Source organism: Ichthyophthirius multifiliis (assembly GCF_000220395.1).
Source record: "Ichthyophthirius multifiliis unplaced genomic scaffold scaff_1120509251014, whole genome shotgun sequence".
NCBI lineage: Eukaryota > Ciliophora > Oligohymenophorea > Hymenostomatida > Ichthyophthirius > Ichthyophthirius multifiliis.
In genome coordinates, this window is record NW_004086283.1 from 46090 (window position 1) to 71105 (window position 25016).

The 25016-nt window shown below is 17.6% G+C and overlaps 3 protein-coding genes and 1 non-coding gene across 4 annotated transcripts, besides 24 other annotated features; 3 read left to right on the forward strand and 1 right to left on the reverse strand. All coding sequences in view use genetic code 6, as the record gives it.

The window, feature by feature from the left end:
- Positions 1 to 129: 129 nt before the first annotated feature.
- Positions 130 to 216: a microsatellite.
- Positions 144 to 216: a microsatellite.
- A 494-nt stretch (positions 217 to 710) lies between these two features.
- Positions 711 to 802: a microsatellite.
- Positions 717 to 794: a microsatellite.
- Positions 803 to 985: 183 nt separating the features above from the next.
- Positions 986 to 1035: a microsatellite.
- Positions 997 to 1035: a microsatellite.
- Positions 1003 to 1048: a microsatellite.
- Positions 1049 to 2456: 1408 nt separating this feature from the next.
- Positions 2457 to 2492: a microsatellite.
- Positions 2493 to 3603: 1111 nt separating this feature from the next.
- Positions 3604 to 3661: a microsatellite.
- A 120-nt stretch (positions 3662 to 3781) lies between these two features.
- Positions 3782 to 3815: a microsatellite.
- An 81-nt stretch (positions 3816 to 3896) lies between these two features.
- Positions 3897 to 3959: a microsatellite.
- Positions 3920 to 3958: a microsatellite.
- Positions 3925 to 3960: a microsatellite.
- Positions 3961 to 4059: 99 nt separating this feature from the next.
- Positions 4060 to 4132, forward strand: IMG5_129060. Its single transcript has one exon. It is a non-coding gene; the product is annotated as a tRNA-Glu (tRNA).
- A 1023-nt stretch (positions 4133 to 5155) lies between these two features.
- Positions 5156 to 5205: a microsatellite.
- Positions 5156 to 5254: a microsatellite.
- A 318-nt stretch (positions 5255 to 5572) lies between these two features.
- Positions 5573 to 5623: a microsatellite.
- A 3252-nt stretch (positions 5624 to 8875) lies between these two features.
- IMG5_129070 (nfx1-type zinc finger protein, putative) lies at positions 8876 to 11973 on the forward strand. The gene is made up of 3 exons (XM_004032112.1): positions 8876 to 8942; positions 9036 to 11416; positions 11469 to 11973. The coding sequence occupies exon 2, from the start codon at positions 9038 to 9040 to the stop codon at positions 10574 to 10576; it is 1539 nt and encodes a 512-aa protein (XP_004032160.1). The 5' UTR covers positions 8876 to 8942; positions 9036 to 9037; the 3' UTR covers positions 10577 to 11416; positions 11469 to 11973.
- Positions 11974 to 13244: 1271 nt separating this feature from the next.
- IMG5_129080 (hypothetical protein) lies at positions 13245 to 16821 on the forward strand. Its single transcript, XM_004032113.1, has 6 exons — positions 13245 to 14008; positions 14927 to 15081; positions 15136 to 15450; positions 15539 to 15984; positions 16010 to 16188; positions 16505 to 16821. Exons 1-6 carry the CDS (start codon positions 13989 to 13991, stop codon positions 16605 to 16607), a joined length of 1218 nt encoding a protein of 405 aa, XP_004032161.1. The 5' UTR covers positions 13245 to 13988; the 3' UTR covers positions 16608 to 16821.
- Positions 14210 to 14316: a microsatellite.
- Positions 16822 to 20656: 3835 nt separating the features above from the next.
- Positions 20657 to 20695: a microsatellite.
- A 1407-nt stretch (positions 20696 to 22102) lies between these two features.
- Positions 22103 to 22141: a microsatellite.
- Positions 22103 to 22165: a microsatellite.
- Positions 22118 to 22180: a microsatellite.
- Positions 22163 to 22234: a microsatellite.
- A 747-nt stretch (positions 22235 to 22981) lies between these two features.
- On the reverse strand, positions 22982 to 24639 carry IMG5_129090 (hypothetical protein; the record flags this gene model as incomplete). Its single annotated transcript, XM_004032114.1, has 3 exons — positions 22982 to 23715; positions 23773 to 24085; positions 24197 to 24639. Coding segments are annotated over 3 exons (1488 nt in total), but the record flags the coding sequence as incomplete, so codon positions are not given.
- Positions 24125 to 24162: a microsatellite.
- Positions 24640 to 24733: 94 nt separating the features above from the next.
- Positions 24734 to 24781: a microsatellite.
- The last annotated feature ends 235 nt before the right edge of the window (positions 24782 to 25016 follow it).

Genomic DNA, 25016 nt, shown 5'->3' on the forward strand with positions numbered 1-25016 from the left:
TAATTAATTTAATAATTCTTATAATTCATTATCTGGAAGTTGAAAAATTAATTCTTTTTATGGAATTTAATTATACATTTTTATTTATATATATTTTATATATTTAATAATAAAATAATAATATAAAGATATTTATTTATATGAAAATAAAATATTATTTTTTGTTTAATTAAAAAAATTAAAATTATATTTTTATTTTATTATAAAAAAAAAAAAATAGAATCTTTTATAATATTTTTTTATTCATAATTAATACTGTTTTTTATTTCGAATTTTACATCTTTATTCAAAATATAAAAAAATGGAAAAAACTTTAACCCTTTTTGTAAGTTAGCTTCTAATTAAATATCTGCTGAACTAATTTTAAATATTCTTCTATTTAAATCTAAATTGAATTAATAAGTCATTTTTCCTGTATTTTATTAGATTAGCCTTACAAATTACATGCTATATTATTTTAAGAGCTTATACTAATTGAATTTTTATATCCGATATCACTAAGTATATATTATTATTCTAATATACCAAGCGTTAAATTAGAATTGTTTGGGATGGAATAAACGTATATTTCCCAATAATGTATTCCTTCATTGAAACATTTTGTTCCTCCAATACTTATTATACCTTATTATAAAGATTAATACGTTTAACTACTTTGCTTTAAGCGATTTTATCCAAAATATTTATTTTAGTTTAAAAACCAATATTGTTTTTACTATTATTGTTATTTTATTTATTTATATTATTATTATTATTATTATTATTATTATTATTATTATTATTATTATTATTATATTTATTTAATTCTATTTTAATTTATTTAATCAGCTTATTATATTTATTTATTATTTTGCTACTCATTATTTTATTAATTTTTTATTAATTTCTTATATTAGTGTTTTTTTTCTTATTATTCTTTTAATATATCATTTTATTAAAAAAATAGCTTTTCTTATTCTTTTTGTTTATTAAATATTATATCTATTTTATTATTTTATTTATTTATTATTTTTATAATTTATTTATTATTCTTATCATTCAATTATTAAATTAATTATTAATTTTATTTTTATAATTCTTTTTATGTTTATTATATTTAATTTATTTATTAATCACATTTTTATTAGTACTAGACAAAATTTTTATCTAAATTGTTTATTTATTTATTTAATTATTCAATTATATTGTTTTACTTTATTTTTATTTTTCAAGATCATCAATTTATTTATTATATTTTTATTATTATTAATCTAATTAATATTCTTACATTTTAATTTATTAATTTAATTATTCAATTTTTTATTCGTCTTAATTATTATTATTAATTCCACAAAACTATTTATGTTATTTAAAATTTTTGACTAGAATACATTTTTTACATTCCTAGCATTTTATTTAATTAAATTAGCATTATAAACTTTATTAATGATTTTCCAATTATTCATAAAGTAAATCTTCTGTACATCCTAGTTAATAATTTATACATTTTACTCTTGTTTATTTTAATTTTTCGATTTATCTTTAGAAGTATTTACCTATTTCTTTTTATACAAATACCTCTTCACATTCTTTAGATGGACATTTGTTTTAATTTTCAGGCTTTATTAAAATCTATTCTATACAGGCTTCACAATAAAAACTTTCGCAGCTTTAACAACATATAGGTTTAAATAATACATATTTACATATTTCACATTTTAAGTTTTCTAATATGGGATTATTAGGTTCTAAAAATCTATCTTAAGTTATCCCATAAAAATATTTTTCGTTTAGAATTAATTATTTCATCATTTTTTACTCTTCTATATCGGAAAAAAGGTTAGTATCAAATTTTTAGTCCATATTTTTTAAAGAAAAAAAAATATTATTAATTTTATTTTATATTATATATAAAGTCAGAAAAATAAAAAAGTATTTTGTAAGGTAAAGTTAAAATTAAGTAAAATTTGTATTAAAAAAAAGGAATTAATTTAATTATTTTTATAATGAATTTTATATGAAAATATAATATAAAAAGATTTTATTTAGAATAACAAAATTTAAATGCGAATATTATTTTATTTAAATAACAAAATATTAAAATGGAAAAAATAAATAAAAAACTATAAGAAAAATAAAAAGAACACAACAATAAAAATCTATAAAATATTACTGAACAAAATGCCTAAAAAATCCAAAAGTTAAATATCTAAAGCCAAAAGTCTAACATTTAAAATCACTGTATATTAAAACTAGAAATAAAAAATAATATAATGATAACATTAGATGGTTGGAATAAAGGACATAATAATATAATAATATGGGATTTATAAAAAAATTAGGAAAAATAAAGAATAAATTTTAACAAAAATAAATAAATAACAGATATAAAATTTTTAAATGAAAAAGAGTTTATTTTAAGCAGCGAAAATAAGTATTTAGTCTATTTTCGGAAAAAAGAAGATATTTTCTAGGAGTTTAAAAAAATAAATACTTTAGAAAAAATCAATACTATTTTTTTCGATGAAAACAAACTTATTTGTGGGTGTAAATGTGGAAAAATTTTAACTTTTAATGTTTAAAAAAAGGAAGATTTTTTAGAATTTTTGGACTAAAAATAATTAAATATACACAAAAGGAAAATTAATTTTATTTCCTTTTTCAATAAATAGTATTCTTTAACTGTTAGTGAAGATAAGTAATTTATTGTTTTTGATTTGGAATAAAATTAAGTCTTTTTTAAAGACGAATAGTAGTATTGTATAAGGGCAGGAAATCATAAAAATCATATTTTTGTAAGCGGAAATACAGGGGGATAAATATTTATTTATGATTTGTAAAAAATGTAGGTGATTTAAAAAATGGAGAATTTTAATTGCATTTTTTCTTTGATTTTTTTAGATTAATTCTTGATTTTGTCTAATAATTAAAGAATTTGGGTACTTTTGGATGTTAAAGAAAATAAAGTTATTTAATAATCGGAGAAATATTAAGATTATATATCTTGCATATATTTATATAATTTTAATTAAATTGTTTTTGGGGAGGGGAAAGATAAATATGAAATCTGGTAGTTTGAATAAAATTTAGATTGAAATTAAATGTATATACATATAATAAATATTAGGTTTAATTTTTTGTTTTTAGTAAATATTTGTTATAATTTACTTTATTAAAAAAAAAGACTTTGTTTAAAAAATATATATTAAAATTGTATAAATTTTAATCACTTTTGTTTTGATTATATAAATATCTGTATTTTAGAAAATTTAAATTATAATTTTCATTATTTTTTCCACTTCATCTCTTTTCGTTTTTTTAATAATTTTGTTCATTAATTTATCTTATTTCCTAAAATTTAATTAGCAATATTAAATTAAAACACATTTGTTCTATATTTATTATTTATGCTTTAATAATTTTCAAATTTATAATCTATTTTTTCATAATATTATTTATATTTTTGTTAATTTTATATATAAGAATATTATTCATTAATAATTTTATTCTTTTCCTTCTTAAATAAATTTATTTTAATTTAAATACATACATATAAATGAAATTTAATGTATTATATTATTTTTTATTTCGAAAAATTTAGTTGTAATATTTTTATTTGAGGATATTTATTCAAATAAAATATGCTAGAATTTTAAATAAAATAATTAATTTATTCAAATAAGAAATAAAAATATTTTTCTATGTTCTTTTGCTGTTTTTTAATCTTATTTAAATTGATCATTTAAATATTTAAATTATAATATGTTATAATAAATACTTTTAAAAGTAATAAATTTAATTCATTTAAATATTATATATTTAATTATTATAAATTTTTAATTTAACATGTAATGATAAATTATTCTACCATAACTTGATTTAATGAAAATGATTTAAATAATTATAAAATAATATTTAATATATAAATATGTATAAAAAAATATATATATATATATATATAATTATATATATATATATAATAAGATTATAATTTATTCATTTTTCATATATTTAAATTTATTGATATTTTATTTTATAATTTTTAAATATAATTTCATTTATACCATAGATTTATATAATTCCCCAATAGTCTAGCTGGTTAGGATACAAGGTTTTCACCCTTGAGACCCGGGTTCAAGTCCCGGTTGGGGAATTTTTTTTTTTATATTAATTAAATATTTAATAAAAATAGATATTTTTTTTTTTTTTATATAATTAATTAAATGCTTAATTTATAAAATTTCTATAAAATATAAAAATAATATTATTATTTATTATATCATATAATATTTTTATTTGCAAATTTTTTATATAAAAAAATTAATTTTCAAATTTATTATAATTTTTTTAATAAAATTTAATTATTAATATATTTTATTTCGCTTGTTTTAAATTATTATTCTATTTTTTTAAAAAAACATATCAATTTATTTTTAATGTATTTTCTTATATTTAATTAATAAATACTTATATTAAAAAAATTAAATGAAATAAAATAAAACTTATTTGTTAATATTTCTTTACAAATATTAACTATTTTAATCTATTTTTGAAAATATTTTATATTAAAAAAGCTTTTTATATTAAAAAATAATTATTTTTTATCAATATTTTGTTAAAAAGTAGTATATTTATTAAAATAAATATTAATTTGATATTCTATATAAACAAATCAAATTAATTACGAATTTTAAAAATTATTATATAAAAGAACATTATTTTCAATTTATTATATTAAAAATTAATATAAAAAAGAATTTCATGTAAAAAAAAGAAATCCAATGCAAAAAAATAAATGTATTAGATTAAAAAATAATTTATATTTTCTTGACAAAAAAATATCATTAATAAATTATGAAATTATAATAATTATATAAATATATATTAATAAATTATTTATGTAAAATTTATAAGAAAGTATATAATAAGTCTATTTTATTAATATTAAATTAAATATAAATTTTACTATAAAGCAAATTCAAAAATATTTTTAGATTGTTTTTCAAAAAATTAGTAAATTAAAAAGAAGTTTTAGATAGCATAATATTAGATTAGTTTTTATAAAATCTCGTAATAAAAAGGATAAGATAATAATTATGAATAAAAAATTACTATAATAATAATAAAAGATTAATAATTAATATATGATAATGATTATATTTTAGTTTAATTATTCATATATAAATATATATAAAATTAATATATGTATATATATATATATATATAAATCATTCGTAATTATTAATTTTTATAATATATATAATTATATATTATAATAGTATTTATTTTTTATAAAAATAATTAGTATATTTTTTTTAATTAATTTAGTTAAATAATCAAATATAAATATTTATATATAAATTAATTAATTATAAAAGATAAAATTACATATTATAAAAATTATTTTAAAAAGATATATAAATATTAATTAAAATACTAATTTTTTAAAATAAAATGTTTATTTTATAAAAAATATTTAATAATAATTTGTTTTAATTATATAAACTGTTATGAAAATTAAAAATATAATAATTTTTAAATTAAATATTTATTTATAATAAATATATGTTTTGCATATATTTAATTTTTGTTAATTTTTTATAATATTTATTTTATATAATATATATTATTATAATAATATTTAATCAATTAAATTTATAATTTTTAAAGCAAATTTTTAGCAATATTAATTTTATCTTTTTTTTTTATAAGATATTAACATTTTTTAATAAAAAAATTTTCATGCTTCTAATTAATAGAAATTTAATATATAAATAACATATAAACTAAAAAAAAAATATTATATAATTAAAACAAATAAATAAAATATATTTAATTTAATAAATATTTTAATAATATAATAAATTATACTAATAATATAAATAATAAATATGGAAGAATAATACAAATGTTAAAAAATATATAAATTTAATCATTATAATAATTTAGAAAAATAATAAAAATAACTAATCTTAAATTCTTAATATAACAATAGTGAAAATACGCCTCAAAATTTACAAGAAGATTATTTAAATAGAAATTCTTAATTATGAAGTACAATAGATTAAAATGATTTAACAAATAATAATAATAATCGATATAATAGCAAAAACTATATTAATAGCAGTAACAGAAATCATAGAAATGGAAATAATAATAACCGATATAATTACTAACTGAGATAATAAAATAGAATAAATAATAAAAATACTTAATTAGATATAAATTTTTTTAGAAGTCTTATAATGCAAAATGTTACCAAAATTGTATAATAATTAAATGAATTCGAATATATTTAGTAAATTATTCCTGAACTAATAGACTTTAAAAACTTCAATGTAATAATTACTCTTTTGAAAATTTTAAAAGAAAATTAGTAAGAAGAAGACGAAAGTAGACATATATTTAATCAAATTACTAAATCAAATTCTTTCTAAGAAGGGATAAATCATATGTGCAATTTAATTATGGAAGATGGTATTGATTAATACGAATAATTAAACTTAATTTAAGATTTACTTTCTATGTAATAATATGCTTTAGAATATGAATTATTTAATTTTTTAGAATTAAAAATTATTACTAAACTTAAAAAAATTATTTAGTTAAATAATTATAAAACTCCTTAATTTTCATTAAAAAAATTAATCGAATAAATTGCTTTTATAGAAAAAAAAATATAATTAAAAGATATAAATGCTGCTAATATAAAAATAAATTAAAAAAATTATTTAAATATTGAATTTTCTGATATTACTCCACTTCCTACCTAAAAAGAATTCGAAGAAAATATTGAATTCAATGATCGAATAGCTCCTATATAATAAAAAGGTCCTTTTGGTAGTTTAAAAGAATATTTATCTTTAATGTATTTTTTATTAAGAGAAGGTAAATAATTTTTATCTTTTTAAAAAAATAAAAAAAAATAAGATTTTATGAGATAACCAAGAAATGCATATAGCTAATTCTATTAAGAATTTATCAACAAATAATAGTAATAGTAATAATAATAATTATAATAAGAACATACTATAGACTTAAGTAATCTCCCTAAAGAATTTAAAAATTAATTCTATGTATATTGCAATACCTAAATTATAGAGTTTTAATTCTAAAACACTGGTTTTATTATAAATTTGGAGACTTCTCCTTTGTTCGTTTATTAAAAAAATTATGATTGGGAAAATTCGAGAAGGTTAATGAATGGTTCTATGTTAATTTTAACAAATGAGAAATTAGAAAAGCTATATTTTTGTGTGGCTAAATAAAAAGATTAAAAATTTAATGAAAAAAATTTCAGTTCTTAAAGAAGAATTAGGTTTGCTGTATTATTTGATATCGATTAATGTACAAATGATAATGCATAATATGATTTTATTGAAAATATTGTTAAAATGGCTAATTAAGTATTTATTTATATTTATATATGTTATTTTTTTTAAAAAAGTAAAATTTAATTATTTTTGAAACTAAATATTTTTGGGAAGCTTATTCACATTGTTTAAAATAAATTAGACTTATTTAACAAAAATAAGATGATGTAATAATTCCTTTCTAATAAAATATAATAAAAGCATAAAAATAAGTTAAGGAGCCTACTTTTATTAACTATAATACATAATATAAATTAAATTTTAAATTAGAATAAAATAATAAAGATCAAGTAGTCAAATAGTTAATATTACTTTAACCTGTTTGGAATGATTATTATAAAGATACATTAGATGAATCATAATTCTTAGCATTAAGAAATATTCTTACAAAATAAATTTCTTTAATATAGGGTCCACCAGGTATTTATAATAAATAATAATTTCATTTATAAATATATGAATATATTTATCATTTGAAGGAACTGGTAAAACATATGTAGGTTCTATTGCAGTAAAAACATTAATGCTTAATTATGATAAATGGAACTAAGACTAATAAAAGCATCCTATAATAATGGTCTGTAAAACAAATCATGCATTAGATTAGTTTTTAATGAATATACTTAAATTCGAGAAAAATATTAAAAGAATAGGATCTAGGAGCAAATAATAAGAATTGGAATAATATTAATTTCGTTTAAGTAAAAATATTTGGAGCGAAACTAAAGAAAATTTAGAATATACTATAGAAATGATTAAAAATATATATGAATAAATAGAAAAAGGAATAGATAATATATATTTTAATGAAAGATTTTTCGAAGAATTTCTTGAATTTGATATATTGAAATTGTATAAAGATTTTTTTTTATGATAAATATTGTATATAAATATATATATAAAAATATATAGTGTTGTTAATGGATTTCTTAAATATTTTTAAACAGGTATTTAAATTGAATAATTAGATACATCTGACAAAATAATTATTTTCAATTATTGGTGGTTTAATTGCTTTAATGATTAATAATTTTTGAATTCTTTAAAAAATAATTAACTGAAATATATTCTAAAAAATTAATAAATAACTTTTTATATTTAAAATTATTCATAAAAAAGGTCTAAACAATAATAATCATTCTAAGAAGAATTAAAAAAATTATCCAAAAGTAAATTAATTAATATATAAAATATAGACTATAATGAGAATTAAATGTAATAAAATAATAATTAATATGAGGAAGATGATGATTATTAAGAGGATGCTATTGAAAATTAAGATATATTTTAAAATGATTTTTATCATAATATTGATTTCTAAAATTATCATAATAACAATTTAACATTTTATAAATATGAAGAGGACATTTTAAAAAAACAATTTTAAAAATTAAAAATAATTAAATTTCGAGTATGAATTTCCCTTTTAAAGAATTCATGAATTTTAAATATTTCGTATATCAAAATACTCAAAAAAATTATTATTTTAACTTTAATAATTAACAAAATAATATAACGAGTATCTTATAGTATACAAAGAAGAATTAGCTAAAAGAAATGCTTAATTATTGATTTAATATAAAATAATTGGTTAATTATTTACATATTAATAAAAATATATTAATTTAAAAAAAATATATATCAAACAATTATAAAAATATAATTTATACATAAAAAAAATAGGAATGACATTAAATGGAGCGGCAATGCATGCCTAAGTAATCAAACATTTAAATCCTTATATATTATTGATTGAAGAGGCTGGTGAAGTCCTCGAAAATCTAATAGTTCCTTTACTATTTCCCTTATTAAAATAAATAATATTAATAGGTGACCATAAACAACTAAGGCCTTAAGTAAACAATTATTTTTTGGAAAAAAAATACAATCTAAACATTTCTTTACTAGAGAGATTAATAAATAACAATATAGAACACGTCTAATTGAAATATTAAAGGCGTATGAGATTCGAATTTGCTGATTTTATACGTTTAATTTATCCTAGAGAGTCTTATGAAGACCATCAAACAATTTAAGTATATCCTAATGTACTAGGAATGCCCCAAAACATGATTTTTATCAATCATAAGGAACTAGAATCTTGTATTTAAGAAAATAAAAGCAAAAAAAATTTTTATGAAGCCAATTATGCAATTGAATTAGCTAAATATATAGTATTACAGGGTCAATTTAAGCCTAATTAAATAACTATATTATGTTTTTATTTAGGGTAAACTTAAGAAATCCGAAAAATAGTAAGAAAGAACCACAATAAATAATTAAATGGAATAACTATAGTTTCAGTAGATAACTATTAAGGAGAAGAAAATGAAATTATTATCCTTTCGTGTATTAGGTCAAATAAAGAAGGAAAAATGGGCTTTACGAAAACAGAAAATAGAATAAATGTAGCCTTTTCAAGAGCTAAAATCGGGTTTTATATTCTTGGAAATTTCGGGATGTTTAATACTAATTATGAAAATAATAACAAAGAAACTTTATGGTAAAAAATTCTAACTTTAGCTAAAAAAAAAGAATTTATTAAAGATGAAATTAACTTTGTATGTAAATAACATAATTAAGGTACTCTAGTTAAACATTATGATGATTTTGTGAAAATGCCGTTGGGTGGATGTAAAAAATTTTGCAAATTAGTAAGGAAATGCGGACATATATGTCCTCTTAATTGCCATAATAACCCATGTGAAAGTTTTGAATGTTAATAAAAATGCTTGAAAGTGTATGAGTGTGGTCATTCTTGCTAACTGAAATGTTTTTCCAATTGTAATCCTTTATGTTAATAATATGTTCATAAAACATTAAATTGTGGGCACATTAAAAATGAAGTATGTTCAAAAAATATAAATAGTATCTAATGTTAAGAAATAGTCCCTGAAAAATAGTTTCAGATTGTAAACATGAAATATAGGATTAATGTTATAAAAATTAATTATAATTACAATGTACAATATAATAGTAAATTGAATTAAGAAATTGTAAACATTTATATCTAACAACCTGTCATATAAAAAAATAATACAATTGCCTTTATACCATTAATATGGAATATTCCTTAAATATAAATTGTAAGGAGCTTGTACTTAAAAAACTTAAATGCGATTTGCATTCTCAACTAATAGATTGTTATATAAATCCTTTAGAATAAGTATGTAATGAATTAGTTGAGAAAACATTAGTGTGTGGAATTCATTAATAAAATATGAAATGTTTTGATGATCCTTTAAAAGTTAATTGCAAAGAAAAAGTCTAAAAATTACTCCCTTGCTCACATTATGCATATAATGTAGAATGTTACGAAACCCAAATAATATTTAATGTGAAGAAAAGTAAAAAAGACTTACCTTGTGGACATTAGACAATTGATTCTTGTTATGTAGAAGTAACAAATATTTTATGCTAATAAATTGTTGAAAAGAAATCAATTAATTGTGAGCATTTCATATAAATTAAATGCTCTGAAAACCCTTAAAGTAGTGACTGTAAAATTTTAGTTACAAAAATATCTCCTTTATGTGCACATCCGGTATAGGATATTTGTTCTAAAAGCTTAAATAAGCTTAATTGTTAAACTATTGTTAGTAAATAAATGAAATGTGGACATTTTATAGATACTAAATGTAATGAAAAAATAAACGAAATAAAATGTTAGTTTATGGAATTAAAAGAGCGTTTTTGCGGGCACAAAAAAAATGTGTATTGCTATTAAAATGTAAATGATGTTATTTGTGAAGAATATCTGACTGAATAATGTTCTAAATGTGATGGAATTATATATAGGCAATGCTAGTCTAAAAAAAATCAATAAGAGTGCAAAAATATGGTTGAGAAAAAAAAAAATTGCGGTCATACTGTAAAAATATAATGTAATTAGAAAATACCAATTAAATGTACAGAAGAAATAGAAAAAAAATATGATAAATGTGCTCATATAATCAAATATTAGTGCTATAACTCAAAAAATATTCATTAAAATTGTAATTAATAAATGCCAATAGAATATAAATGTGGTTGCAAAAAATATATTTTATGTTATTAAATGGAAGGTAAATATATATATAGTCTTATTTTTTATTTTTAATAGATTCTATTATATAGTAAACATTAAATAACTTATGTTAAAAATGTGAATAACAAAATATACAATAACCATAATAAAAATCAAAAGAATAATTACCTTTAAAACAATCTAAAATAAATAAGCCTGTCTAATAATATTAATCTCAAATGTAAAATGACCAAGAAGAACAAAAAGATGAATAAAATATAGATTTAATCTAATCAAATAAACTAAGAAGAAGACTTTAATAAACTTCTCCATAAAACCTCTAAAAAAATTAATAGCTTAATATTGTCGAAAAAACCAAAGAATATGTAAAAGAACCAACTAAAGAACCATTCATATGTGGTCATTAATAAATAACTAACGACCAAAATGAATATGACTGCAACTCAATATGTAATAAAGAGCTTTCTTGTGGACATACTTGTACATCAAAATGTAGAAATTGTTTATATGGATTATTACATTACCCTTGTTAAAAAATAGTATAAGTCTAATTGTTTTGTGGGCATAAAAAATAAATGAAATGTTCTGATTATGTAGGAATTTGTTAAGCAAAAATTGTAATAAGGGAATGTAAACATACATGGCAAAAAAAATTAAGGAATTTTAATGTATGAATAAAATTCCTGAAAAGATAAAACTTAAAATATGTCAAGCTAAAATTTGTGAAGAAAACTTATTAAAATGTAAACATAATATCGATAGTTTGGAGAATTATTTTATATAATAAATGCATAAAAAGCCATATTAAATTCCCAAATGTAAATTTTGCGACTCTAGAATAAATACTATGGACTATTTTAAGGAAATACAATAAATATAATTGAATAAAAGCATTATTTCGAATACTGTTTACATTGATTCTTTTTAGGAAAATTATTAATAATTCCCAGAAATAAACTTCCGTGCGGATTCTTTACTTTATAAAGCTTTTCATTAACAGGCTAGTTATAATGATTTGGAATTAAAATATAGATAAAAAATACTTAATTATATCATATAGGATTATGAATTGTTAAGAAATCTTGCTTGTGAATAATTAAGTACTTTTGAAAATGATAAAATATGTAGAACTATAATTAGATAATTTTATTTAATTAATAGTTTGTACTTTTAAGAAGTTAAAAATTTTAAATTTTAGTTTTATTAATAAATACATTAATCTATACATATCTTAGCTTTTGTGTATGCATATTTTAATTATTTAGATGTAAATTAAGAATATTTTAATATCGACTTTTTGTAATAGGATGTTGAAAGCTTGATTATTTAAATGCCTAATCAAATTGAGTTTGAAAAATTGATTTGTTAAATGAAGAAAAACTTAGAATTAAACATTTTAGATGTTATTTAAATACCCACATTTGAAATAAGCGATTAAAAATAGTAAATAAATATTATATATATATATTATCATTTTTTTTAATTTAATTAGTAAAATATGTAAATTTTTGCATTTAAATATTAATGATAGTAGAAGCAAATGTAAGAAATGTGATGGAATTCTGCTTGATTTAGATATAGAATGATTTAATATTTATATAAATAAAAATATTACATTTCAATTATAATTTTTTTATATTAAATTAGTAAAATAATAATTATCAAATAAATATTAAATAATTCATATATAATTCAATGCTTATATTATAAATATTAAAATTATACTATATATTTTTTTTATATAAAATAACATAAATAAATACAATTATAAAAATATAAAATTTTAAAAAAATATATATAGAGTAAAAAAACATAGACTCATAAAAAAATATAAATGGGTAATTCAAACAATAACAAATACACATAAAAAAATATTTTAATCGAAAAGAAATTTAATAATGATGTTCAAATAATCTAAAATAAACGCAAAAAAAGTTATTCATCTTATTATTAAGTCATCCGAATAAAATAATAAAGTAAAAATTATCCCAATATAATTAATTAATCCCAGTAAATATATCCAAAGCAGTTATCTCTATCCACAACAACTCGTGGCTTTAATGTAGTATAGTAGAATTCTTAAAGTTAAATTCGAAAAATATAGCAAGAATCATTCCAATAAAATAAAAAAGAAGAAAATAATATAACCATATAACTTTCTCAATAATTCAAAAAACTAAGACTTTTAAATAAATAATCCTCTATTAATGAAAGCCAGGAAGAAATAAATGCTACTATAAATTTCTCTAATGATCTTTTAGAATTAAATAATTTCTTTTAAGTTTCTTCTTAATTCAACTTTTTAGTTCCTTTGAATTTTCAAGCTAAAGAAAATCTCTTTTAAATCGAAAAAGAAAATTAAGAAATTTACGAAAAAGCCTCTAAATTAATAAATATCTTCCAAAAAATGTAAGAAATGGAAAAATATGTCCATACTTAAGGATAAAATAAGTCTTTTTTTTTAAATAATATTCCTTTTTAGAAAATGGAGGAATTATAATTATCCCCTATATTTAGAAATTAAAATGAAAATGAAAAAAACGGTTAAATCGAAGAAGCTTTAGACGAAAAGAAACAATTAAATATGAGCAAAATTAAGAAATAAATAAATGAAAATTTATAAAAGTCAGTAATTTTTTAAAATAAAGGAAATACTTCATTTATTTCATAAAAAAATAATATAGATGTAATTTTTAATAATAAAAAAAACTAAGTAGAAAAAAAAGGGGAAATTATAAAAGTTAAAAATATTACTTTGAAAAAAAATAATAATAGAATTATCCAAATTAACCAAAATAATACATAAAATAAAAATAACTCCACTTTTTAGAAATAAAATTAAAGTATTTTTTATAAAAATCAAAGCTTTTTGAATAAAAGTTAAAGATTTTTTAACCAAAATTAAAGCCTTTTTAAATAAAATTAAAGTTTTTTAAACGAATAAACAAAAAGTTATTAAAAAAATATTAATACTTAAAGAATGTTTAAAAAATATACACCTTCGCCGAAATAAAAATAGAGTTTTTTCGTGTAAAATATTCATTCTTTACAAAAATATAAATAATAAGAACTAATAAAGAAAATCACAAATGAAAAAAATAATATGAACAAAAGTATTTTAGATATTTAAAAATCAAATGCATTATATAAAAATAATGATAATACTTTCAAAAATACGTTTTTTGTATAAGATTATGTATAGCTTAGAAGTGAAATTCAATAGAATCAAAACGATAAATATCTTCCTTTTTTTTAAAGTTAAAATTAAATCAAATATTAATTTATTTAACCAAATTGGATTTCTTAAAATCTAGTAATTTTTTTTCTTATTTTTAAATATTTATTTAAAAAAAAATAAAAAAATATAGGATATAAATAAATAAGAAGAAGATTTTACTTAATAATTAAAATTATAATTATTAAAATGAATTTAATATTTTTTTTGTATTATATTTTTTTCATTTAAAAGGTTATATTAAAATAATTTAATTTAAAATTATTTATTTTTTATTTTAATTTTATTATATGGATTAATAATAAAAATAAGAAATAAATTATCCTTAATATATTATAGAAGGACATTTTCGCTTTGTTAAAGGTTACGAGCATTGTTTTCGTACTCACGCAAAAGGTCGTTGGTTTAGTAAATATATATTAGATGTTTTACAAATGGAATTTAAAGCATACACAAAAGAATATTATGTATATTTTTATATTAAAAAAGCTAACGCATGAATAAATATATTTAAATTATAGTAAAAAGCAATAGAAAATGGCAAAATATTAGTAAATGGCTAAAAAGTAGATATAGAATATAAATTTAAGTATAAAAAAGCTTATTTTTCTTATAAGTAAAAAAATAAAATAGACATAATGATCTATTCGAACATTATACATTAAGAATAGAACCTCCAGTTTTGAATAAACTTCCTAAAATAATATATGAAGATGAAAATTACTTAGTAGTAAGCAAACCTCCATATATGTGTGTACATGCAAGTGGAGGACATCTACATAATACACTAATCGATATATTAAAGTATTAGATGAATTACAAGAATCAATTATTTAGTAAAACAAATTATAAATATTTAAAAATTATATGTATATATATATATTATAAATATATAATTTTCAATTTTCAATAAATATAATAAAGCCTTACACAGATTAGATAAATTAACATCAGGAATATTAATTTTAGGAAAAAATAAAGAAATATCAATAAAGTTTTAGGAAGAGAAAATCAAAAAAAAATACTATGCAAGGGTAGAAGGTAACTTTTTTCCTGAAAAATAAGACTAAGAAGAGATTATTTGTGAAAGAAATATAGCCTGTCAGAGCCGAAAAGAAGGAAAATATCTATGCTCTGATAATAAAGAAGGAAAATACTCAAAAACAATATTCAAAAAAATATGGTATGACTCTAAAACTAATACATCTCTTATATAATGCAATCCTATAACAGGTCGAACTCATTAAATAAGGGTACATTGTAGTTTTCTAGGGTATCCAATAGTCAATGATATTAATTATGGAGGTAAATTTATAGGAAATGCGATTTTGTAATAATTAGAAAATAATGAAGAAGAATGTGAAAAAAAAGTTAAAAAATTAAAAAACAATAAAGGAGATTCAGTTTAAATAACAGGAGCTCTACTTAATGAATATGAATGGAATCCGGAAAAAGAATGTTTGGAGATTTATTTACATTCAGTTTGCTATTAAGTAGGAAGTCTTGTTTTTAAAGATTAATTACCTTATTGGGCTTCTTAAGATTATTAATGGAATTGATTATTTTATTTTTTTGTAAATAAAATTATTTTAATTAATACAAAAAAAAAACGTATATATATATTTTAATTATAATTAAAAAATATATAATTTTAAAATAACACTCAAATAATTATTTTTATACAAAAAAAAAAAATCATAAAAAATCTTATTTATTTTATACAAAAAAATAATTTTATATATAAAATTTTTTAATAAAAAATGAGTATTTTTGATACATTAATAGATTAAGCAAATTATTTTTATGAAAAAACTTAATATTAAAATGCACTAAAAAAACTAGAAGAAGCTCAAAAATATGCAAATAAAAACAAAAATTATCAAGTAATAGTTTTCAAGAATCTTAGTTAAATCTACAAGGAATTATAATTATTCGAAAACGCAATAAAATGTGCAAAAAAACATATTTTTTTAGCCAAAGAAATATAAGATGATGAACTTTTGGAAGAAGGATATTGCAATTTAGGTTTAATATATAAAGATTTTGGTTTAAATTGTAAAGACGATGAAGAATATGAGTAATATATAGACCAATCAATCGATTAATTATAGCAAAGCGGAGTAATAATAAAATAAATGTTAAATAAAAATAGAAATAAAATTGAATATAAAGAATTAGAAGCAAAAAGTAAATATAATTTAGCATGTTCATACAGTATTAAAGCAAAATTCGATAATATTTATTATGAAAAAGCTGAAAACGAAATACAAAAAAGCATTAAAATTTGTAAAGAAATAAATTACAATATTTTAATTGGAAAAAATTATAATGAATTGGGTCTTATTTTTGAATAAAAAAAAATTAATGAAAAAGCAAAAGAACATTTTTAAAAAGACTATGAAATATGTTAAGTAAAAAGAAAAATAATATATATATTTATTTAGATATACTTCTATTAATATCTAATAGTAAACAAAAAATATATTAGGAGAAATACAAGCTTAAAGAAATATAGCTAGATGTATTTTATATATAGGTAATATAGATCAATGTGAAAGGATTTATAATGAAGTTTTATAAAAGCTATAAATAAAAATATAAAAGAATAAATTAATATAATTAAAGGCGAAATTAAAGATATTTAATTAGAAAAGAACTTGTAAAACAAAGTAAATGTCTTTTAGATAAAATTAATAGTGAAAAAAAACTTAACTAGAAATTAATTTTTGATTACTTATATATTATCTAAAATCAACTTTTTAAATATGAATAATCTGTTAATTTTATTAAATAAATTTTCAAAAAAGATTCTTCGTTTAAATAAAACATTTAAATTCTTAACTTTTATTAAGAAGCCCTTTAAGAAACTAAATAATATGAAGAAGCTAAATAAATTATCGAAAAAATAATGTCAAAAACAGCTCCTAAATCAGACGATATGGGTCATTATTTAATTGAATATGGTAATGTACTTGATAATATTCCCCAATATAGACATAAAGCATACGATTTATACACCTAGGCATTAAAAATAGGCATCGAATTATAAAATGAACTTATAAAAAAATCCGCAGAAAATAATATAAGATCATTAGATGAAGAAAACGAAAAATAAAAATAAGATAATTTATCAGCAAATTTATTAAAAAACCGATGTTTTTTAAATAAAAATATAATTTTAAAAAACTACGAAGAAATATACAAAAATATTTGCAAAGAGAAAAATATGGAAATTAATGATGAAATTGTTTAATATATATAGTAAAAAAGATACGGATTTATAAAAAATTTATATATTGAAAATTTTAAAATTATACCGTTTATTTTATTCACAAACTAGATATTTTTATAAATAAAAGAAATAAATTTAGCCTATAATTATTTAAAAAATACTTCTTTATTAATTTTTAGTTTCCAAAAATATGAAAATCTCCAAAAACTAAATATATCGTTTAATTTTTTCAAATTCGATGAAATTTTTATATAATTTTTGGGCAATTTAAGTGATAAAAATTAACTTCAAAAAATAGATTTTTCAGGCTTAAAAATTTAAAATGAAAATTAAAGACTTTTTTGGCAAAAAATTCTTAATTTAAAAAATTTGAAAAATTTAAAGATAAAAAATTCATCTTTGAATTTTTTCGATATATCTTCTTTTAAGTTTTTATAAAAAATAGACCTTTCAGATAATAATTTAGAATTTTAATCCAGTTTAGTTCACTTTATGAAAATTCCACTTAAAAAAATAGGCTTTTCTGGCCAAAAATATTAACAATCTCATGAAAACATATGCACTGAAGAACAATAAATAGAAATTAATGGCTGTGAGGAATTATAAATATAAAATTTTTAATTCAAAATATTATTTTTAGACCAAAAAATATGCAAATTTCTCCTTTAAGTATAAAAGATGAACTTATAAGGGTCTTCGGATGTTTTTTTGGGAGATCTATTAAACTTTTTATACCATTATTAGATTCTAGAGGAAATTTAATATAATTAAAAGTATTAAAATTTGAAAGTTTTTAATATAAACAGGATTTTTTTAAATATCGAAACTTAAAATTCGGTTAAAAATTTTCTTGAAAAATAAATTAATTTAGAAGAAGTTTTTATGGAAAAATGTGGCTTAGAAAAAGATTAAATTGTGAATTTTAGTTAATTTTTCAAAAATTGTTTTACAAATATTAAGAAAATTTCATTTAAATTTAATAAAGTATTTTTAGAAGAAGAAAAAAATTCATTTTTAAAAAATTTTGATAATTAAATATTTTTTATATGAAAAAAAAAAAAAAAAATTAATTTATATATTAATCGCTTATATATTTTTCATCTTAAAAAAAATAAAATAATATACATACATGCGTCTTTATCAATTATTTTATTATATTTTTGTTTTTAATTATTCAGCTTTTAAAAATAATAAAACACAAAAATTGAAAAAAGTAATATATGCGTTTTTATATATATATAGAATAATATATATTAATAAAGTTTATTATTTAATATATATAAAAAATATTATTTTTCAAAATTTAAATAATCAGAACTTCCTCGAATAAAATTAATTAAACTCAATATTATTTTCTTCGCATAATTATTATATAGAAACTTCATCTATATTAGTATAAAATCTCATTTTATTTAAATCAATGTCATTATAAATAACTTAAATCAACCCCATTTAAACCAAAGCCCAAACCTAATTTTAAAAATCTACATTTCTTTGAACAATACCTGCTTCCACTTTTTCCTATTAACAATAAATATCTAATAAAGACTCCGCTAAAGCCACTAATCTTTCAACTTTTAAAGGGTTTACAATTTCGAATTTTTAGTTTTCCCTAACTTATGTCTTTTTATTACTTTTTCTATAGTCTTTAAATATTTTTTTTTCAAAAGCTTCTGATATACGATTTCCTATCCAACACCCAATTAATAAAAATGCCGGAATAACAGGTAATTTTGGCATATTTTATGTATTTTTCCTAAAAATTATATATATATAATATAAATATATATTTGTACATTTATGAAAGAATTTCTTTATTTTTATCAATTGATAATTTTTCTAGAAAATCTTAAACATTATCAATATTAAAAAAGGGGTTTTTAATAAAAATCTTCCTAGTTTATATATAAACTTCATCTCTTATAATTTAAGTTGAAAATTTAAAATTCCCTTAAAAATGTTCAGTTAAAAGTTTAAAAAAATTAAAGCAAATATTTAAAAGTACATTAATATTTTAAGAAATATAATAAAAATTAGAAACTATGTCCTATATAACGTCTTTATTTTTAGGATATTTGTCACAAAGGATTTCTATTATTTTATTTTTGCCTATTTTAGGTATAAAAACAGATGGAATATTCTCGATCTCAGTATTTTCTATTTAAAGGCTTGATGGAATTTGTACCCCACAGAAAATACAAAAAATGTCCATGTCGAGTATATTATTTATATCAATTAAAAATTAAAAAAACTTCAAAGATATGTCAACTTTCTCAAAATTATCAAAAAAAATACATATTTTCTCCTCCTATATATCTATTTCTTACAAAAATTAAATTAAATAAGAAATCCCTTTAACTTTTTATTTCTCTTCTTCTTCTTAAAAGGTTATTTCTTATATTATTTTATTCAAAATGTCTCTTTTTGTCTTTATTTGCATACAATTTATTCTTATATTTCTTATTTTTTTTTCTTTTATGATTTCGCGTATAAAATGAGTCTTCCCGCTACCAGATGTGCCATATATTATAAAAGATGTAGAAGATTCAATAAGGTTATTTATTAAAATTAATGGTCCTTTTATATATTTATATTTTTCTATAAATTCTTCAGATAAATTCATTTTTATTTATTTTATTTTGGAGGGAAAATAAGTATATGTATTAATTTTTTTTTTTTTAGTAATTAAAAAATAATAATAAAAGTAAATAAATATTAAGATTTTTTTGTTATTTAAATAAAATGATTTTTTATAATACTTATATAAATTAATTATTCTTATTTGGATATAATTAAAATTTATAATAAATAAATATTTTACTTGAATAAAAATAATTTTATTTAATAAATTTATTTTCAATATTTAATAAAGCTAATATAAATTAAAAAAAAATATATAATTTATTAGTAAGAATTTATATATATTTATATAATATAATAAAAGTATTTATTTCAACAAAAAATAAATACATATTTAGCTAAAATTTTTATTAAAAAAATAATAAAAACTAAAAATATGGAATAAAATCTCTAAATAATAAAAGATCTTGAAACATCCTTTATCCAAGCTAAACAGCAATTTAAAGTAAAAAAACTCAATAAAATAATGAAAAAATAAAAAAAGAAAATTGGTAATCTATGTAAAGAAACAGGAAAAAAAATGAACTAAATTTCAAATTAACCAAATTTATGTTTAAAAATTCCGTCTTAATTAATTCTCGATACTCTCCGAAATCATTCATAATACCTTTCATCATTTGTAAAAAATAAAAAGAAAAACATAAAAAAATAAAAAAATAAATAGTTCTTATCTTTAGGTACTTAATTTAACGGTTAATATGAACTCTTTAAAGAAAAAGAACTCTAAATGGTTTCTTAAAGATAATAATATGCAAAAATTACTGAAAATCTCTAATAAAATATAATAAAAGCGCAATCTTAATATAAGAAAGCTTTAAAATAAATGCAAGAAAACTCCAAAAAAAATCAAAATGACGAAATATGCGCATCTTAAGTTTAAAAACAGCAAATAATAATAGACAGACATTTAGAAAACATTAATTATTCTTGTTTATCTCGATAAAAATCCCAAAATAAACTCACATAAAATATCGAAAATGAAATTTACGAAAATATGGAATTTTTAAAAATTTAGTTGAATCATTTTTTCGAAAAAACACTTTAATAATTCTCGACTTTTCATAATTTAATCAAGGAAGAAATACTTCAAAAAATAAATACTTAAATTAATGCAGTTTCAAATATTTTTAAATAATCCTTAATTAAATAATCATCTAAAAAAAGCTTTGAAACACCGAAAAGTATACCTAAAACTCCACACACTGACTCTTTTTTACATTCCAAAAGTAAAAAAGCCTTAACTCCTAATATAAGAAGTTCTAATATACTAGCTTATAGTAAGTAATCATGTAAAAAATCCCAAAAAAGCTTTAATAATGAATAATAAATTTAACTTTATTAAAAATTTCTTAAATTTTAGAAAGAAAGTGGAGTATAAGATGAAGAATTTAAATAATAGATAGGTAAACATGTAGTTAAAATAAATCAAGAAGAAAATTAAGAAGAAAAATTATAGAAATTTACAGAAAGCTAATATTTAAATTCAAGTATAAGTAAATAAAGTAGTTAAAAATTAAATTAAATATTTTAATATTGATACTAATAATTATATTTATATTTAAAAAATTTTTTATATAAAAAAACCTTTTTAATGTATTTAAAAATAAAATTATTTTAAAACATATAAAAGTAAAAAAATATTAAATAAAAAAATAGAATATATAAAATAATAAAAAATATATATAAATATATAATTATATATATATATAATATATATATATTATTTATATATATATATTTATATATATTATTATTATCTCTCAGTTTTTAATACTATTATATAATTAAAAACCTTCTGGTATTTCCTAAACTAATGCTTATTCTGGTAAATCTTCAACATCAGGTGAACTAAGAATTTACTAATTATCTTTAATTTAGTCATCTTATAAAACTTATTAATGATTTGGGCTACTTTGAATATTTTTTACATTAACCATATTTAATAAAATAGGATTTTTTTAACTTAATTACTGGCTAAAGTTAATTTTTTTAAAGCTGGGGAAAGGGGAAGATTCTCATAGTCTTTTTCTTCTGCGAAATACTCGGTCATTTTAGGATCTAATAATTACAATAATTTATTATCTATTTAGTCTCTTTACTTTTATTTTTTTAAATTGTTAAAAGCTTAATATGCATCTACTGCTTTTTATAAATTAGTTCTCTTATCCATAAATACGAATTCTAAATTTTACTATACTTCATCGTTTATTTAATTTTAGTTATCATTCTCTTTTTTCTTTTTGCTATTTTTTTTGTATATTTATTCATTTTTTATTAATGGTTTCCGTAAATAACTAAAAAGCTTCAATTAATCAGGATTTAAAAGAAGAAGTTTTAATTTATCGACTTCTAAAAGCTTATTTACTATATAAAGTACATCTAAATGATCTTCTAAAAGATCTTTTGAATATTCAATTTATTTTCTTTTATTACGTATTCTTTTTTTACAAGGACATAAGAAATAGCTTACATATTCACAATTTTAAAGTTAAATTTCATCTTTTGTTTACTTAATTTAAATGTATATAAAAAAAATATTTATTTAAAAATACTTTGAATAATTTTTCAATTTAAATATCTATTTTAGAATCTCTTTTTTCATTTTTTTTATAAGATTTTATAATATTAGAAAGAATTTCTTCAGATTAATTTTTTTTCAAAAACATAGATTGATTAAGCTACTTACTTTCATTTTTAAGCTTCTCTATATTAGGAGACTATGGAAAATTAACATTATCTTAATTTAATTCAACCCCATTATTTGAATTTTGTTACTTATGTTTTGACGTAGTTATCATCCTCACGATTTCCTAAATATTTGGACTTTCCTGTCCTTTCTATCCCATTTACTATTATTATGATTATTCATTTTGTAGTTCTTCATTAGTTTTCTCAAAAGAGTAAACTTCATTCACTAGTTCTTTATTTAAATCTAATTAACTAAAAGGAATGCAAATAATAGCTCCAATTACCATTAGTAGATCAGTAACACCAGAAACATTAGCTAAAACATCTTAAATTTTCTTATAACTTCTATAATATCGAGACTATTTTCCTTTTTCAAATCTAATAACAAAACGAACAAATTCGCCTTCTAATTTTCCTTTAAATAGTGTCTATTCAGTCTAATATTAAAACAAAGCATTTTATTAAACAATTACATCTGAACTTATTACTCCAATATCACTTTCAATATAATAGTTTCTCATATAAATAGTTATTTCTTTTCCTAAATTAAAATTATATATTTTTTCATATAGTTTTTACAAATTAAATAATATAAAACCTATTTTGTTAGATATTGGCCAAAACATGTCCTTTGCAATATTTGTAAATGGTTGATAAAGATTTGTAGGATTAATAATTTTATCAGTGAAATAAGCCGCAAAAACTGAATATTCTAAAAGTTAATCTATTTTTTATTAGCTAGAGCATTTTTAAGATGTATCATTTTAATTACAAATTTTTATTGAAAATTCTAATGTAGCAAAAGCATCAGCTTAGAAATCACCTTCTATATAAATATATTTATCCATATTTAAACAATACATATTTTCGATTCCAGCTAAGTTTTTAAAATATTCCTATGTCCCACTAACCTAAAAAATATGAAAATATTGATAAATATGTATGAATAAATATATATATATATATATATATATATATATATATATATTTATTTTTATTTCATTTATTTATATAATTTATACTTTAAAATTATTCTTATCTTAATCTGTACATTTACGAGCATCTAAACTGTATGAATTCCATTCTTATTCGGAAATACCTGTTTTCGGATTTATTTTTTTTATCATTGTATTTTAAATTGCTTCTATTTTATAAATACTTTCATCAACAAAATGATTCCAATCTCTATCTTAGATACCAAAAGCAATTGTATATGATTCTTTAGTAATATTAAATCTTTCTGGTTATAAAATAACTTCTTCAGAAATTACCGTGTTAGGTTATTTTTTATCCCAAAGTTCTTAAGCAAAAAAGTAAGTTACGAATATATATGTGGCGTTTATTAATATTGAGAATATTCCACCAAATAAAGTATTGTGTTATGAATTTTTTTTAAATGAAAATACTATATTAGTTCCAAATTTATCTTAAGAAAGTAATATATTTTTTACTTTTTCCATTTTTCCTTATTTTATTTGAATTATATAAGTTTTGTGTTAATTTATTTTAATTTTTTTGTTTATTTTTAAATAAATATTATAATTGTTATTAATAAAATTTAAATTTATTTCAAACATAAATATTTATTTAAAATATATAAATTTATTGAATTATAATATTTATTTAAATTTTTTTATTTTTATTTATAAATAATCTTATAAAATAATATTTTATTGAGATAAATAATTTAAATTAAAAAAAAAAAAATATGTTTAAATAATTAATATAATATATTCTAAATATATTAATTAATAATCATATTTATAAAAAAAAAATTATATAAATTTAGAATAAATAATATTAAATTTTTATATTTTATTTTAAATTTAAATTAAATATTTT